At 35.3% G+C, this 18,675-nt stretch overlaps 4 protein-coding genes across 4 annotated transcripts in view; 2 read left to right on the forward strand and 2 right to left on the reverse strand.

Annotated features, from left to right (window-relative positions):
• Nucleotides 1-2,656, forward strand: part of LOAG_17830 (hypothetical protein) — a 4,420-nt gene extending 1,764 nt beyond the window's left edge. The window contains exons 4-8 of the mRNA XM_020450494.1: nt 710-983; nt 1,054-1,187; nt 1,406-1,628; nt 1,816-2,079; nt 2,193-2,656. Of these exons, the coding sequence (XP_020305813.1) occupies nt 710-983; nt 1,054-1,187; nt 1,406-1,628; nt 1,816-2,079; nt 2,193-2,398 (1,101 nt within the window). The 3' untranslated portion in view covers nt 2,399-2,656. The remainder of the gene's footprint in view (nt 1-709; nt 984-1,053; nt 1,188-1,405; nt 1,629-1,815; nt 2,080-2,192) is intronic.
• Nucleotides 2,657-3,583: 927 nt separating this feature from the next.
• Nucleotides 3,584-8,631, reverse strand: LOAG_06010 (PH domain-containing protein; the record flags this gene model as incomplete). The annotated part of the gene is made up of 13 exons (XM_003141546.1): nt 3,584-3,721; nt 3,790-4,053; nt 4,265-4,421; nt 4,497-4,735; nt 4,885-5,142; nt 5,228-5,383; nt 5,548-5,626; nt 5,789-5,946; nt 6,656-6,799; nt 6,931-7,233; nt 7,577-7,705; nt 8,065-8,230; nt 8,396-8,631. 13 exons carry the CDS (start codon nt 8,629-8,631, stop codon nt 3,584-3,586), a joined length of 2,427 nt encoding a protein of 808 aa, XP_003141594.1.
• Nucleotides 8,632-9,072: 441 nt separating this feature from the next.
• LOAG_06011 (GTP-ase activating protein for Arf containing protein) lies at nt 9,073-14,708 on the forward strand. Its single transcript, XM_020447039.1, has 12 exons — nt 9,073-9,145; nt 9,302-9,406; nt 9,577-9,728; nt 9,862-10,034; nt 10,151-10,236; nt 10,527-10,717; nt 10,831-11,074; nt 11,164-11,264; nt 11,583-11,712; nt 11,870-12,066; nt 12,314-12,409; nt 14,061-14,708. Exons 2-12 carry the CDS (start codon nt 9,352-9,354, stop codon nt 14,169-14,171), a joined length of 1,536 nt encoding a protein of 511 aa, XP_020302689.1. The 5' UTR covers nt 9,073-9,145; nt 9,302-9,351; the 3' UTR covers nt 14,172-14,708.
• On the reverse strand, nt 14,228-14,975 carry LOAG_06012 (hypothetical protein; the record flags this gene model as incomplete). The annotated part of the gene is made up of 2 exons (XM_003141548.1): nt 14,228-14,349; nt 14,750-14,975. The coding sequence occupies 2 exons, from the start codon at nt 14,973-14,975 to the stop codon at nt 14,228-14,230; spliced, it is 348 nt and encodes a 115-aa protein (XP_003141596.1).
• Nucleotides 14,976-18,675: the final 3,700 nt, after the last annotated feature.

Genomic DNA, 18,675 nt, shown 5'->3' on the forward strand with positions numbered 1-18,675 from the left:
ATTTGATTACTGACGGTGCAAACATCCATTTTTTAACACTGACTAATTAATCTCATTACCTGCCTATCGCAAACGAAAATGGAAAATAAAATTTTGTATCCACTCGTTTCCATAGTAAACTTTTTTCGACCAAATATATCACGTCCAAGCAGTACTTTCTTGAAGTCTTCCTAAATACCTTCAAAATAAGCAAACCGGTAAATCTGTCCAAAACCGCAACAAAATTCATATAAGGTTTTTGCATTCAGCATTTCGTTGTTTATTGTTTTGTCGCTTTTAGCACTTTATTTTTACCAGCCGTAGTGTTACATGAAAGAATTGGTTTCTGTGAGAATGATGTTTTGCAGCAATGATCCTTGGGGTCCCTCTACGGCTCTGATGTCCGAAATCGCAGATCTAACGCATAATCCATTGTCGTTTACTGAGATTATGTCGATGCTCTGGAAGAGATTAAATGATCATGGGAAGAACTGGAGGCATGTGTATAAAAGTCTTGTTCTTTTGGATTATTTGATAAAGGTTAGATTTCCTTAGATTGACTTATACTGTAACTAATTATTCAAAGCCTTATTGGAAGATCGCTTGTAAGTAATCAAAAATTTGATTCTTATTTTAATCTTATTTGGATTCACATTTTCTGTTTCGGTCCAATACTTTTATTTCTAATATACATTTATGAATTGCTGCAACACGTTAATATCCATTCTAGTGTGGCAGTGAGAAAGTGGCTCAACAGTGTCGTGAAAATATCTACTCGATTGAAACATTAAAAGATTTCCAGCATATTGAGGATAATAGAGATCAGGGTATGAATGTACGGGAGAAAGCAAAACAGATGGTCAGCCTACTGTATGACGAAGAACGACTAAAAAATGAACGAACAAAGTTTATGATGACTAGGAAGAAGTTCATGTCTGGTTCTGGTATTTCTTCAGATGGTTCCGTACGACATACGCGCAAAACCGATACTGGCCCTGGATTTGGTATATTTTGTTTTTTTCACGCTATAAGATTCTCACTGTTTTAGCAAGACATGAGTTTGATGTTTTTTAGAATCGGAATTGGAAGATGCACGACCGGCGAGTGCTGGTGAAGAAGAAATGCAATTACAGATTGCACTTGTACTGTCACGGGAAGAAAGTGAGAAGGAAGAGGAACTGAGGAAAAAGGACGACATTGGGTTACAGGTATGCCGAATAAAGTGTTCCATTTTTAGGAGATCATGAATGTTCATTTCATAGGATTTTCTGCGCTATAATGTATATCAGTATGTACTAGACATTTCAGTTATGTCAAAAAATTGTCATTGTGAAAAAGAGCATTTAGTTATATAACGAGCAAGAATAAATATGTCCTTTATTGTGTACTGAAAACGGGCACTGATGTTAAATCCAGAGGAATTTAGATGGCATTAAATGAGAGTCGCCGTGAAATCGAGCGGATGAATTCCATGGATGTTGGTGATCAAAACACAGTGCCAAGTTCAACTCTTTCGCAAAGTGCGATCGATGACTTGCTGTCGCTGGGAGTGGGACAGCCTGTTGAACAGACAACCCCAAATCCATGGGGTGGACCAGTTGCTGATCCTTGGGCACCGGCTTCTGGTACTGCTCCTGCATTAGTTGTTGGTTGGTACTTTTTCCTGACGGAAAGTATTCTTTTTCAATTCATAAACCTTTGAGGAAATACAAGGCAAGAAAAGATCGCATAAAATATTGCATATACATAAATAGTACATACACAGTATATACACTGAGAAAAAATATTTGTCTAGGTTTTTCTTTTGTTCAGATAAACCAAGAACTATATTTTTAGGATCATCGCTGTATTCAAAAATCCAAACAACCAGTAATGACCCGTGGACGTTAGCACCCCCGACAGCTGGGGTAACGACAAACTCTGTTGACCCATGGGCTACTGTGCCTTCTCCTGCTAATCATAGTCCAGATTTCATTGCTGAAGAAAATATTTCTAAACAAAGAAGCAGCACGAAAACACCCGAGAGTTTTCTCGGTGAAAACTCATCTCTTGTAAATTTGGACAATCTGCTCGGGACGACAAGTAACAGCATAAAACCAGGTTTTATTTTTGTTTTCAATTTTATATGGTGCTAAGTCCTGTAGCTATATAGCAAATAAAAGGGATGAGAAAGCCACCACCTACTCATGAGACAACCAAAGGTCGTATTTTAGCCAGCAATCCATTTCTTTCTGGTACTAGCGCAACGGTACCAATAAACCCATTTGTCGCTCAACAACGTCCATCACCATCGCTTAATGAAATGATGAGTCAGAGTCGCATGCCGCCGACAGGAAACCCCGTCCAGACAGCTATGCAGCCACCATTGATGCCAGTTCCAGCGTCGGCGTCACCTCAACCAACTAATCCATTTTGCTGACTTGTTGCATGACTTGACCGGCTGTTTGATCACGTTTTGAGGCGAATGTCACAATGCATTTTCATTACGATGCGCTTGAGCCTACGAATAGTCTTGTCCTTCTTATCCCTCCTTTCCTGTTTATTGCATACTGCTTCTTCATTTGTGGCTTTTCGAAATATCTTGTATATAGGTGAAGATATTTCAGTATTTGTATGATTTTCTTTCAAATAAGAAACAGAAACAAATCACAGATGTAAATACTACATTCCATCTGGCCTCGAGTCATCAAAGAAAAAAAGTGCGGAATCCTATGTATGCTACGTAAGACCTTGCATTTTATAATTTTAAGAGGTGGCGTAACGTCTTCTGTGTTCGTTACTTTTTTAATCCAATCTTTCATTCGGAGAATTTTTTGCCCCTATAAGCCCCCTTCTTCTGGAAACAACAGGAAATTTAAATATTGACATTTCATACCCAGTGATTTGTTCTTGTTATGATAAGGCATAATGTGTGATCACTTCATCACCAGTATTTTCTGGACACTTTTTTTCTGAAAGCTTTTTTACTGTTAGTTAAATGTGGCAAGCCTGGAGCTATGCGCTATCCGAGTTTATGTGGTAAATGTCATGAACTCTTGAACTGTGTTTCCATTTCCCCACTTCGTTTTCATAATGACCCCAGCCAGCGAGTATTCGGCACACCGTGAAAAGAAAATCAGTTATAGCTGTGTCTGGAAATCGTTTTGAATAAAATTGGAAATCCAAATTGCGTGCCTAACAGAATATAGATGTCAAGAATAATTCTGGTCGACCGGAATCCGTTAACGGGTACAGCTTGTCACTGCAAACATTGTATCCCATATAAGCGCGTTCGATTATAACAGGAACTCATTTTTGTAGAGCGTTCACCTAACTTTCGGAACTATTGTCTCACGACCCAACAACAGCTTTTCGCGTTTCTAACTTCTGAAAACGTGGTCATATCTTTTAGATGTGGTTTCAACACGCCTTTTCTAAACATCGCAAATTGTCTACAATAGTTCTGTCAAAGTTGACCGGTATACCTTGCATTACTTTATACATAGCTCATACTGATATGATTTATGGCGAAATGTTGATGTCAGGAAATACACGGATCAATTTGCTGCACTGATAGCACAAGTAGTGCAGCTGCATAGGTTTAAAATGTTACAATTATACATTATCAAAGTTCGAGCGATGCGTCAAATGCGTCATCTGACAGAGTATCATCAAAGTGGAAAGCATCATTAAGACGTGACATCGAATTTAGGATTGCTGACAATCGGGACGAGCCATCTTCTTCTGTATTAATTTCCCTTACCTAAATATATCCAGTATATTTAGAGTCTGATGAAAACAGAGAATAAATTAATGAGAGGAATTAATTACCCCAAGCTGGTTAAGCTGTCCAAGCAGACGATCAACTTCATCTGGCGATCTCATGAATAACCACTCCAACGTTTCCTCATTTTTGAGTACACACGCTGAGCGCTCAGCGGCAAACACTCCCGTAGCCTGGGACATATTTGCCATGTCAATGCGTGCCAGTAATCTCATGAATCCATCAACTGCACAGTTTAACCCCTCTTGCGCTATTAAAATACTTTTTTCACACAAGCACACTACGCAGGCCGCTGGCTCATCATCCATGTCCTGCAAACAACAACAGAAGAAATCCATCAGATAATTGTCTCAGTAACTTTTATTGTATATTTAAGGCTGATAACTCGAATTTTTTCCGCTTTATTTGTATCATTAATTCAGTAGAACGATGCGAAAATATTGTTTTAAACGAGCACATATCAAATCAAAGTATACGGATAAAATCAATTTCCACTCGAAATATATCAATAAAACAAATTACCGTGGACGTGATTGCAAGAGTTATTAGCGACACCCATTTGTGCATGTCAGCGGCGCTCTGACATATAAACTGAATTCTGCTGTTTTTAAGGACGATTTCGAATATATGTGGTGAACGATCATCACCTTTGAGTTCCATCACATCGGTAACTGAATCTCTAGAAAGAAACTTCTCTTGTAAAGCATTTTTTCATTTCTAACATTTAATACAAATCCAGTTATTCTAAAAATACCTCACAGATATAACGCGTTCACCGAATTTGCACGTAGAGTCGGAAAATTGATAAAGTTTTTTATTTTGCAAATGAAAGTAGCTCTGTTGAAAATTGCCTGAGCTGATCAGCCACGAAACACCATTTCCAACTTCTTTATGATATAAAAAACCACTGTGCCGATAACCCTCGCCATTCATGCTATATAATTTCGTTTGTCTCCATTGTGCAAGGTAATATCCATAAAGAACTGGTGCATTCTGTAAACTGTAAACCATAGAGAAAATTATACGCACATGATATATTATAAAGTAACACTCTCTCACTACTGTCGGTTCCTATATGGAAGCATTAAATTCAGAATCATGTTATAAATTACTGCGTTCTCTTCAGAAGTTAAAAATGTCACCTTCTGTAATTCCTTGGACATGAAACGGATAAGATGCTGTGGAGTGGGATCAGGACACACTTTTAACTTGATTTTATCGACTTGAAAATTTGAGACATAATTCTCATAGGCATAATTCAGAGCATCCAAAATGGCGACACCAAGCTGTTTACAAGCCGCACATATTTCCACAACTGACAAAAATTTGTCAGGTTCATCTTCACACACATTGTAATCTTTTTCAGCATGCAGATACATCACTTGCGAGTCAGGACCAACCTGAAAACTCTGGTCGAACTATTCGAGATTAAAGTTGTTGAATAGGGACCATTGTTCCCAGTTTTTAGCTTAGAATATAACTTACATGAACACTGTTGATATACCGGAGTGGCAGGTACGCACGTGTAACATATGACCTTTTGGATACTGCAAAACTTTCGGCAGATAACAAATAAGCCGCCTGATTAGAGAGAGCAAATAATCGTCTTTCAATTTCTCCTGTGCCGAAATGTGAATAAACCTTTAAGAAGTATATGTAATAATGATTCAGTATATATTTTGCATGTTAGAGATTTGTAATTTTTTAATAAAGACAACCTGGTCAGACAAAAAGTTATTTGTAACAGTCGCACTTCCTTTACCTCTGATTTAAATTTTTCATGATAAAATAAAAGCAATAAATACCTGAAACATCCGCATAAACCTTTCGGCGTCATGCTTGAAAACATTTATGCTAAGGCCAATCATTTCACCCATATCCAACCTTGAAGACCATTTCTCAACTGTTAAACAAATAAGCAGTAAATGAACAAAGCGCACTGTTTGGTAATTTGAATCCAAAATTGTGAAAATTTTTTGATTGAAAAAAGGTTCATCAGATACTATTTTGACGGCTTTTAGTGTACAATAGAAAAATGAAGTATACCTTATTTCACCACATGGAAGATCGACTAACGTTGTTATCGGTGATGCTCTGTGTTCACATTCATTATAATGAACATCCTCTGTGGACAATTTTGCTTTTGATAAGCTTGTTTTCAAAGCTATATCGAAAGGATCCATCGAAACAGCAACACTAGTGACCTAAACTTACACTGTAATATAGCGGTAAATCTACGATATTATAAATCAAGCATTACTAAAACGTTTGATCTCATGATATATCTTTCGGAAAAGTTGGTTAACTGTACAAAGCAGAAAAGCTTTATATTTAATGTGACAGGTAACACGCAAAATGGTCATTAAGACATTAAGAAAGTCATATAAGCTCTGACATGAACATCACTAGTTGCGAGTTTAAATAAATGGTTAAGCTACTAGTGTCATGAGCCTTCTTTGAAGGCTGTTGACGTGTCCGGCGTCCAGTTGAATCAGTGACAGAGGACGCACTGCGCCAGATTTCCAGGTGGTTCTGGTTTCACAGTAATAATTACTAAAAAACCACGCAGTGCGTGAATTTGAAATGGATATAATCAAAGTGCGGGAGAATAAGAAGCTCCATTTTATTACTAATATGATTTGTGAGGTTTTATAATTCTTTGAATAAAGTCCTGGATTTCTTTCAGAACTTAAAAGAACATGTGTGCATGACATGACTTCAATGAAGTACATGGGCTTTCTTTGAAACACATTCACATATGTTAAAAAAGTATATAGAATTTTAAAAACTTATGTTGATGGAAATGGGTAACTTTCTTGGTTCGAAAAATTTTCAAAGAGGCACGAAGTATCATATGAAAATATGCAAAGAGACCACCCCCAGAAACGCAAAAAATATCTACGAAAAAATTACATCCAACTTCTTCTGTTCATAACTAACGGTATGTCCCTCTTCATTCACAGTATTTTTCACTGCATCTTCTTTTGGAAGACAACCATGGACAACATCTGTTGAATCACTCTTTCTACGTCTCAGCAATTCACCGAAAATTTGATCCTAAACATTTCTATTTATATGTAAATTATCGTCTTTGTATTCCAAAAACACTTAGAAAAGAACGCCTTTGGCAGATTCCTAGAGCAACGTGATATAACAGCATGAAGTAATTTTTATCAGATTATAATAACCTTTAATAAAGCACTACGCATTACCGAATCGTTTTCTGGTGCAGTGACATCTTCATCAAATGATGTGGGATGAGTTTCCACAAAATCCGCTGGTAGTGGTATATCAAACAATAATGACGAGACATCTTGAGAATGTGTTGAGAATTCTGCTCGAGATCTTTGGCGAATTGCTGGGTAGGTCTGTTCTTCACGTGAATGTTTGCATAAAACAGCCAAACAGTCAGTTGATGTCGAAGGTCGCTGATCACCAAATGACAATCGCATTACTGCTATTGGAATATCGCTATGTTTTTCAAAAGGTTTCTGAAAGATAAGCAAAAAAGCAAGTCCGAACTACAACATATTAATAGTAAGTTCTGCTTTCCAAAGCGAGAGTAAAATAGAAGATTTCGTTATAAAAATATTATAAGCATCACTGATCAGCAAATGACAGTTGCATTATTTTTTTGAGCATAACTAACATGCAGAACTAAATATTTGTGGGAAAATGTGAAAATGCTAACCAAAATTTTCCAGTGACATAAAACACGGGTAAAGATTAAATTTCTATTGCAAGACTATTGGTTTCCACCACTTGATAAATGCAAAGAGATGATTAAATTATAAGCTTTTCTTGACAGAAATATCTGAAACGAGCAAAACAGACCAGAAATTTGAACTGCACTTCAGAAAAATCCATCATTTTCTGCACAATGCGGGAAAGGAAAAGTTGATTTGCCATTACAGCTTCCTTGCGGTAGAACTTTCGAACAGTTTCTAAATCTTGTTGGAAAGACTGAAATGTAATCTCTTTAAAAGCATTTAAAGCGAGACATAATGGAGGATTACAATGAAAACAATAGAAAAAAAAACCATTCGTCGACTCACAATGTGAAAAAAACCTACGTAAGACTATTGCACCACTCACCCCGATCTCGATCCCTTATCGTTGTACAGGACTGGAAAGGACCAGGCAATATTAAAAACAGGAAGCCCAAAAAGTCCCAAAAAGTTTTGATTTCAAAAAAGTGTTGTGTGTAAGCTAGCTTAAGTAAATCAATCGTCCGTAAAAGAAATGATTTTATAGTTGCCTCTGTGAATTTTTTTCAAGGGATAAAAAATAATCAAATGTAAAAAGAATATATACTGAGGAACCTGAAAGTGATATAGTAATGTTTGTTTATTGAGAACATCCTTGAGCCATGCAACCGACAGTTGTCGCGCTGAAGTGATACGCCATTCCCGTTTCAGATATTGGATTTCGTTGCGCGACATGAACTCTTTCACAAATATCCAATATAATCGGTTACCACCGTTAAACCTAAGCAAATAACAGATGGATCGTAGTTGCAGGAAACTGCTTTCACAATAATAAGAGAAAAATCTCAGTAACTTTAACTAACCAATACTATCAATTTTTTGAAGAACATGAATTACGCAGTCCTAAGCTGCGAAAGAATATGCCACATAATACATATAGGCATACCCATAAGAAAGAAGAAAATCGAAAATCGTTATAAGATTTCGTGCAGCAACAGAACTCGAATCAAGAGGTGAACATCGGCCACCTAACAGATGTCGCCTCCATTCAATCACTGTATCCGTGATAGCACGCATAACAGAAGCTTCGATGTGAGGATGAGATGACAATGTGATTTCTGCGTAATATCTTCCCTCTCTTCCTCCTCCTTTGAATCCATCCAGTGGAGCTATCGTTATCATCCTCTAATCATTTCATACATATATGCATCTCATTTTACATATTCCGTCTAAGCAAATGCTGAGCAGTCTAACACAAAAGAATAATTCAGAAACTCCAAAATTATCAAAAAATTATTAAATAAAAAAAAAAAAGAAAAAACTCAAGCCTCATTCCTCATGCTGTCTCCATTTCCTGAGATAATCTGAAGATGGTAAAGAACTATGGAAAACTGGAAAGACAACGTGTCAGGAATGAGATCAATCCCTGCCAACCTACCCCTAAAGTCAGACCTGCCGCCAACTTCTCCAGCAACATCAGTAGTTTGCTCTCCACAGCTATCTAGCAGAAATTTTCACATCTCATACTGTTCTCTTCCAAATACAATATCTTTTCGTGACATCTCATGTCTGCTTACACTCTCATTTATTCATACTGCCTCGCTTTGTCAGACTGAGGACGTGGCAGGATTAATCAGTTGCTGGAATGCTTCGTTATGGCGTAAGTCTGGCGTAGAATTGTACGGGGAAAGTTGAGGTTCGTACGTGTGGTTTATCTTATTGTTCTTTATAGTTACCGACAAGTGTGGTTGCTGTCGCCTGGTCGGTATCAGTAAGTTCAGATTGTCATCATCAGATCTGAACCGCATAGTATAACTACGAACTTTTTCCATCTAGAAAAATACGTTTTCAGCATTGGAATATAACAGTTCATCTGTCTGCTACTCGTTAAAGCGTCACAGTATGCCACTGAAAAGCCGAATCGATGCAAAAAGAACAGAGTCTGAACGTTTGCAGGGTATTGCAATATTTAATATTTCATGTGCAAGCGTTTTCACATATTTTTGCAAATATACATTACAAATATACATTACAGTTTTCTGCAAACACACATTCAAATCGTCCGTACAATATAAAACTAAAAAATACGAAATGTACTGAAATTTGGTAAAAATGAGTGTTTTACAGCGATAGTGGTCGATCTTTTACGAGAAGAGGAGAACAAATATTGTGCTGATTGCGAAGCGAAACAACCTCGATGGGCATCCTGGAATCTAGGAGTATTTCTTTGCATACGATGTGCCGGGATCCATCGTAATCTCGGTGTTCATCTCACCAAGGTATCGCCTTCGGTCTTTAAGGGAATTAGTATGCCCTCAGTTCTATAGTACTTTTCGATTTTTTTTAGAACCATGAGAATATGATTATTTGGTATCTTCAGTTTTAACTACTTTGCGATGTGACAAAATGCAGGTGAAGTCGGTCAATTTGGATTCATGGACCCCAGAGCAGGTACAAAGTATGCGGGTCATGGGCAATAAAATGGCACGCCGTGTTTATGAAGCAGAACTTCCTGAGCACTTTCGTAGACCACAAACAGATTCTGCTCTCGAATCATTCATCAGAGCAAAATATGAACAAAAGAGGTGGTAATTTTTGCGGTTTCTCACTTTTCAAATAGTGAAACAGCGGTTTTGTTTGAATTACAAAAAGTTATTTAATTCTTTTTTTTTGCATGTCATGTCACATCATATCATTCCAGATATATCCTGAAGGATTGGTCGCCACCTCCGCTGGATGTGAACGACTTGCCACTTCCTCTGGACAAGAGACAAATTCCTGTTCACAGTGAGTGTGCTTTTTAAATTTAATTCTTGTCTTTTCATAAAATCCATCAAATCGCTTGATTGCGAGTAAAGTGTTAGCTTTTGCAGATACCGCGACCAATTTCTCTTTTTCCTTTTTTCTTATTTCTTGAGAATATTATTAAAGTGAAGTGTTCAACAAAGTCATTTTGATCTACATAGTTCACAACTCTCTTTCATTAAGTCAACTCAGCTTCAACTTCATTATTCACGAATGTTATGAAATGGATTTTGCAAGTACTAAAACACAAGTGTAAATCACTGTTATTTTAGGTGCACGCTCAAATGTTAGAGAAAGAAATCACTTCTCGGATTCAGCGCTAAAGGCAAGAAGTATGGCTAACAATTCCAATGTGGCAAATGCTGCTACTGATATAAAGAGCGACACAGTTACAGATGTACCGCTCCTAGACCTAAGCACTCCTATAGTCGAAGTCTGTCGCAGTGAACTTCCACCTAATTTGGTAAATCAGTAGTTTTTATTATGTAAATTAACTCTTACTTTCTCGATATAAAAGTATTTATTTGCTTATTTATTTTACATAACGTTTTCTATTCTGAAAGCACACTTTTATAGCCTTTTGCTGTGATGGATAAAAATACAGTGGATCTAAATGATAGCATCATGCTCAACGAGAGCAATGAAATGGAAGATTTCGGTCCAATTGTTTCTGCTCCGCCCGCGAAATTGCGATCTGATATTTTTGCCACAGATGCTATAGCGTCTTCTTCAAATGTTAAAAGCAGTCTCATGACTGGTGGTTCGGAAAACAATTTAGAAGACTTAGCATCGGTGTTAAGATCTAGTCCCGTAGTGAATGGTAATTTTCAGAATAGTACAACATTCTAGCAGTTTTTATTTTGTTTGTGATGGGTAAAGAAGTCTTTTGAAATTTCCTTTTTTTTTCAGAGAAAAAGAGCACTTCGGATATCCTTGCCTTGTATGGAACTGCATCTAAATTTTATCCTCGGTCAACAAAGCATCAGCGTCGAATGCAGCAATGTTCTGAGGTTTTTCGTTCAGTTTCATAGTATTTTTTTTTTTTTTTTGAACCATCGACATAATATGATTGCAAAGGATCTACGAGCTTTTGATCTTTTTATACTGATTATTTCGTTCTTTCTCTTTTTTTTCTTTTTATTCGAAGTCTTTCGGCTTGAAAAGAAATTTCTCATAAAACTTTGCTTTTGCTTCTTTATTAATGACTCGACAAAAAAAGCTGGAAATAGTTTTCATATCTATATAAAATATCATGGCAAGGAATGAACTCCTAATAGGATGAGTCAGTTTATGTCTACAAGTTTGAAGGTGTAATTTTCTTACGTCAGGTTTCATCCGGTGATGACAAGTCTGGTAAACCAAAAAACACACATTTTTTTGACACGTCCAATGTTGGGTCATTTTTCGGCCCATCCGTTGGTCCTCTTACTCAGCAGTCTTGTGGATCTCAAAACGGTTGTAAGTTTATGATTAAATCTGAAGAAAACAGTTCATTATTAACTTTTGTTCATAATTATGGAGTTGCATTTCACATCTTTCCATCACTTGAAAATATATCAGTCAAATTTTTATCCGAATTTGACCCCAAAAGGGAATACATTGTGAAATATCTCAGATACACAGTTTGCCATATTTGGACCAGAAAGAAATACTTTACCAGCGGGAAATTTTTTCCTAAATCGTGAGACAGCGGCAATGTTCGCCGCTGCTTCACCTTTCGCTAATATTCCAGTGGCAACAGAACATGGAGTTTTATCAAGCTCTCAGACGGCTAGTTCGGGACATATGGACACACCACCCAGAAAATTTTCTGTTAGTGCCGGATTAATTTGTCTTATTTCACTTAATGTTGTATATTTTTTACTTTCACAATTATCGGTTTCGTGAAAGAAAGTTTTTGTAGAAGGAACCTTCTTTTTGACCTACATTTTCTGGTGAAGAATACCTACTCTTTTAATTACTAAATTTTTGAGAAAGTTGAAATACTTTAATAGTATTTGTGATTCGTTCTATATAACGTTGTATGTGTAGATTCTTGTCAGCAACTAATTATCTTAAGGTTGGATTCAGCACTAACCACAATACAGCACCAAGTAACATCCAGCTAAAATCGGATGATAGTGGAAGTAAATTTATTTCCTATGGCACTGCAGAGGTTGTTCTTAAATATTTTTTGAAGTGTTCATTTATTTCTTGAAAAGATAGCCAAAAAAAGCCATCGGTACTGTTCAGTGTCATTGGTGGCTTTTATTGATAATTTTTTAATATTAAGTCATCTTTGTAATGACTTATCTATGTGCCACAAATTCTCATAAATTCAAATTTCGGCTCTTTAGCTTTAGCTGTCAGTAAGATATTTTGAGCAAATGTAAATCGAGCATGAAAGCAAAAGAAATCGTTTGTTATATGAGCATGTGAAACCAATATTGATGATTGTTAGATTTGCAAACAATGTGTATACCATTATTAGTTGAGTCGTTTGTACGTCTCGAAAATATTCTTCTATAAATCAATTAACCTAAATGGTTATATTTCCTGTTAAAATCTTACAACTGATCAATGTATAATTTATAAATCAGTTAACCTAAATGGTTATGTTTCATGTTAAAATCTTACAACTGATCAATGTATAATTAGTCACTCCAATATGTAGTGGGTATCAGGGCGGCGTTGGCCAAAATATTTTCAACTGTGTTTACTTTTGTTTTGTCGCATGTACAGAACAGCAGAGAACTTTGTTTTGAAACGAGTGTGTTTGTGGAATGTTTTCGTGTGTGGTCATCATACCGGTATTCTCAGGAAACTACTGTCTACTATGAAAATAATTTTTGTACTTATAAGTATGCTTCAGAGTACTGTGTTCAAAATACACACTATTTAGGTTTATAACATAAAGAAGGGGACTAGTTAAAAGGAAAATACAAGAATGGCTTACTCCTTAAGGCGACGGAAACAGATTTGAAATTAAACTTTATATGAATCCAGAAGTTCAATATCTGGAATATGTTTTGTACTGGGGTGAATGGTTTAATAAGATCATATTAGGATAAAGTGATAGGGAATGTCTCAAGTACGGACTATCAAAAGATGGCTGGAAGGATAAAGAATTATATGCAGAAATCCACACTTTCATAACTACTACTTCTTTATAGTAATCGAAATAGCTATGTGTAGCATTGCTGTGGACATCTCCCATCTCCCATAATTGATAACTGTTTAGTTGGGGGTATGATAGCAGTTGCATCATATTAAATATTAGCTAAGTGAAGGCTGATCAAGTATTAGTTAGAAGTTATAATGTGCAGAATAGACAATTCCTTGTACGTTTTCTATAAGAGTAAGGTAAGAGCAAGTACTAGGATCTGAGGACTGAAAATGTGTTCACTAAGAGATGCGTGAATGTATACCGCTGTTCAAGGGACAGGTTGTGGAATGGAAGCTATAGGAAACAAAAACCAACGAATCAAAATCTATCGTGCTGCGCTTTCAGGTTTCTCATTTCACTTCACTGTTTCTGTTTGATGTGTTCGTTTTCTAAAACATCTTACACTTACCACTTAATTCTATCCTTAGCATTTTTTGATTAATGTATTGCAAACTGCTAAACTGATGTCTATTACTGAAAAGTTATAAAACATGACAAGAATTTGTTGCGCATAGATCGTAATTGCAATGAATATTAAATTAACATATAGATGTATAAATATTGTAAATCATTTAACGTTTGCTGCTTTTTTTTCCCTGGTTTTCATCTTTATCTGTTATATAAAATTACCAAAATCTGTTACTGAAAATTCCGTTTACAGGAAACGAGAAGCCCAGCCCTGAATCATCTAATGGCAGATTTTGGTCAGTTCAGTATGGGTGGCGAACCTAGGGAACAGAATAAAGCACAGAAAAATATTTCGTGGAATTAGGATCACATACTAATGTGCAGAGCTCGTTTGTATTACGAAGATTTTTTACAAACATTTCACAGTTTGCCATCATAACATGTACAACTTCGTACAACATTTCTGCAACATTTTGTATTGTAATAAATACTCTTTGTCCTACCGATTTCTACGTATTTCAGCCTGTTTTTGATGTAGACTTCTGTAAGATTTCTCAGTGGTACATAAACTTTTGCTTTATAATTTTTATTGAAAAACCATTTTCGTATTTCCCATCGCTTGGTGTTTTGTTTACGACGGCTCGTCATTAAATCATGAGCCCATGACCTGTTAACTGGTCTCATGTTCGAATTTCGTATTTCCCAGAAGGTATTCGTTTTGATATTGTTTTCTAGGTTCAGAATTCTCTCCTCTAGTTGTCATTTATCACTCGATCACCGTTGACTTCTTTCATGAACTTGGGGCTTGCATAAAGTCGTTTAGCATTTTTTGCAGTTAAAGGATTGTTTACTTTCGAGAATTAATTCGTGTTACATTATAATGGCAATAAGTTGTTGAGGGCAACAAGTAATGTGCGCGTTATTTCCTTTAAAAAAGATTACCTGCGTACTTCAGCTTGTCGTCTACTTCTCTGATTAAATTCTCGTAACTGGTGAGTCGATGAAAAGATATGCGAGGGAATGTACTTTTTAGGAATGTACTTTTTATTAATTTTTGCAAGTTGCATATTATTTTTTCGGTGGTTTTCACTTCTTTATTTATTACCGAAGCAGCACGCATGCCATGCTCATGTAGTATGGAGCTGAAGCTTTGCGTCAAAGTTGCCATTTTTGCTATTATTGAGCGGTTTTATGGTAGTTTTAAACAGTCTTTATAGGGTCAATTACGGATTGTATGAGGAAACAAGTGCAGTTTTAGTTATGACAATGTTTTCATTCGGGGTACCATATCTCCTTGCGTTGTTCTATTTGACAGTTCATTTTTGTGTCAGGAAATATTCGTTTATCATTCGTACTCTAGAGTTTACCCTTATTTGCATGCATAACCTGCTTAACCGAGTTATATATCATTTATCCTTCGCATCAATATTTAAGCACTGAAACAGTTTAAAACTGGTCTTGACATAGAACTGTGCTGCTCAGTGAATTACTCTAGAGTATATCATAATAATGAACTTCTGTAGGCTGTTTTAGCAGTTCGTGTAAATTAGTGATATTTATCAAAATGCAGTGAAATTTTAAGTAGCCTTTGGTTTATAACCCGTCTCTATCGTCAGTATTGTTCGGAGACCAGACTGGTAACATAGCGGTCTTAACATGGGGCTATGCTGCTCAATGGATTTTTTTTCAGTAATAGCAGGTTTTGAAAATTTGCCGAGTGCCTAAGGTAATGGAGAGAAGAACGATGAACAGACTGCTGTTGATTGACGTAGATGAAATTTCCACTGTGCTTTTCCAGACAAACAGTGTCGATGTATTATCTGTATCCTCGTTCTTTTTTATGCGTAGGAATTAAGATACCAGTATCAATGCTGTTTACCTTCGGTACATTTTAAGTAACGTTCAAATTTGTGTTGGATCATCCCCAACAGTTTGGTCTAGGAAATTCTTATGCACCGGGTCGACGCATGTTGCTATATCAATTACGAAGCTATTGCAATGTCACCAATCTACATCACTAGGATTTAACAGTTATAACACCTAAATACTTTCGAATAAACAGTTGGGAAGAGCAACGGTAGGAAGATTCAGTAAGGGGCCTACTAGTATATTCATTTTTAATTTTCTTAGTCCAAACAAAGGAATGAATACACCAAGGAACTGAGAGTTTATAGAATAAACAGGGTAACATTTGATATAATATTTGTATGTCCTTGGATTTAATTTATTTGTGTTCAAAAGTTGGAAGGGAAGAAGTCTCTAAAAAGTGAACAAGAAAAACAGTGTAAATAAGCTTTTGACAAATATAGCATTTTTTTTTTGCTTACCATCAGGATTGCCTAGAAAATATGATTTTTGCAGCAACGTCCTATTTCCCGGCATTATTACTGGTCTAGTTGCCACAGTAAGTTCCAATAATTTTGTTGTCATCAAAACATATTAATCTAAAACATATTGGCATTGAAGACATCGAGTTAGCTAGGTTAAGATAACAGAAATGATATTCGTAGGGTGATGATTAATGTGACCCATCACTGTGACTAATCAAAACAGTAAGAATTCTGCAAAATCGCTTACTGACTTCTCATATGTTGATTTCTGATGTTAGGAAATGCATGAGCTGTGACGTGAAAATGACGCATTCATTATTTCGGTGCAAGAAAATATGAATTCTTTGATCACTACTGTACCAAAATTTTGTATGCTTGAAACAAGGAAAAACGAAAAGTGAGTGAAGTGACAATAGTTTTTGGAACAGCTTAATATTAAGCTATCTTTGGAGCTGAAACAATATCCAGTAAAGAAATGAAATACAATGAATATTAAGGGACTTTTAAACGCTAACAGTAAAGTTATTACAAAAACGGAACAATGAGGATTTATTCTCTACGTTACCTCACCAAGAGAAGCCAATTTCAAACACTGCTCTTTCATTTCGATTTAATCTCTGACAGCATGAGAAATAATAAAGTGAACACCTATGTGCTCATCTCTTTAATTTCAGAACTGTATCAAATCTTTTATAGATAAAGGATCACTGAAAGTGTTTATTGTTTTTTGAAGTCATATAAAAATTACTAAATATACCATATCGAAAATGAATCAAGATTTCAGCCTATCGTTTCAGTTGTTTTAATGGTATCTCTCTGAACAATTTTTTGAAACATTGGTAAACACAGAAAATCAAGGCATATTATAAATCTAAGATTTTGATTTGGTCATGACATCTGTTAATTTAAAGTCTGGATATGAGGGTATCAGTGGTACTTTCACAAAATGTGTATTCGATGCTATAAAGTGCTATCATGCAATATGTAGTATGTTCGGATATATAAACCTTATATCTAAACCTTATATATATAAAACAAAGGGTAATATATAAAACCAATCCACTTTTTATAAATATAAATGTGATTGAAAATCATATAAATAAGGATCGATATTAAAGTAAATATTGATTTCTTTTTTTTTCAATTCATTGTATTCCAAGCAATTTTGTACATTAAGAAAGGTCCTATTCTTAGCCTCGATCTCTTGCTATTAGAAGCTAAAATACGCCATAATTAATTCACTCAGGCCTATTGTCAAAGGTTTCAGATCCTTATCAATTTCATTTCGAACTACAACATCTCTTTAGTAAGAAATCTAAAGCTGAGCGATCATTACTGAAAAGTTAGTGAGATAAGATCAAGTGAGGATTCCTTATACGCTTTTCAGATGTTCACCAGCATATTAACAGTACACCAATTTATATTTCTGGAAATCATATATGGTCGACCCTTTTATCTTCGTTTCAAATTAGATATGAACAATTTATTTCTGAAGTCAGCAATTACAAAAGATCATAATGAAAATTTTGTCTTCTCTTCTCTTATTCACTTTATTCAATGCCCATAAAAAAAAGCTTCATAGAAGCAACGTTCAAAAGAAGAAATAATCTAAAAAATACTTAAATTTCCACACTAATTGTTAATTTACCATTCAAAGATGATAAGATATAAAGATTCGTGGGTGGAAAAATAAGGAAACAAACTTTAATGTCCTTTTGCAGATATTACGAGGGTCTTGTCATGGATGCTAGCAAAACATATTTCGTTGTTTTTTTGGCTCCTGAGAAACCAGCCAAAGTTTTCACTGAATATAGCATAAAACATTTAACTGTTGGTCTTGACCACCACAATGCCATATATTATAAGCATGTCTTTTTTTATTGATATTGGACGACCAAGAAATTTAACTTTAGAATTTAAGATTTGTCTGGACAAAAATATGGGTAGAAATTGTAAAAAAAATTTTTGCCCATCAATAGAACAGAGAAATCTGACTATTATCTGAAGAGATTGGTAGGTCAACAACTGAAGAAATATTCCAACAACTGGATTACGTGGTTTTAAAATTCTAAAATTCTGACTTATATGGATGCAGTAACTTCCTAACATAAAAAAATTTGAATTCTTAACCAACACATGTACCAACAGTGAGATAATCTTTATGAAAATTTTACAGTAATGTTCGTTCAATAAAAATGTTTATTCTTCCAAAAACCACGCTGCAATCTATATAACACAAAATGTATTTAAATAAACGACTTCAAAAGTTCCACTTCAATGTCTTCCAGTTAGGCTGTAGCTAAATATTTTTGTGGCAACTGCCTAGCAGTTCTAAAAGGAGTGAATTAAAAGGATTAAAAGAAGCGTTCACAAATCAGAAATTCGTTGTTTTCCCGTTCTTTAAAGTCAGGTAAGCCATTTACAAAATTTCATGGTGAAAATTTTTCGGAAAATAAGTTCAAATTTGTAAGTTTAAATATATATATATATATATATATATATATATATATATATATATATATATATATATATATATAT

This window comes from Loa loa (genome assembly GCF_000183805.2).
Source record: "Loa loa unplaced genomic scaffold supercont3.135, whole genome shotgun sequence".
Classification (NCBI taxonomy): domain Eukaryota; kingdom Metazoa; phylum Nematoda; class Chromadorea; order Rhabditida; family Onchocercidae; genus Loa; species Loa loa.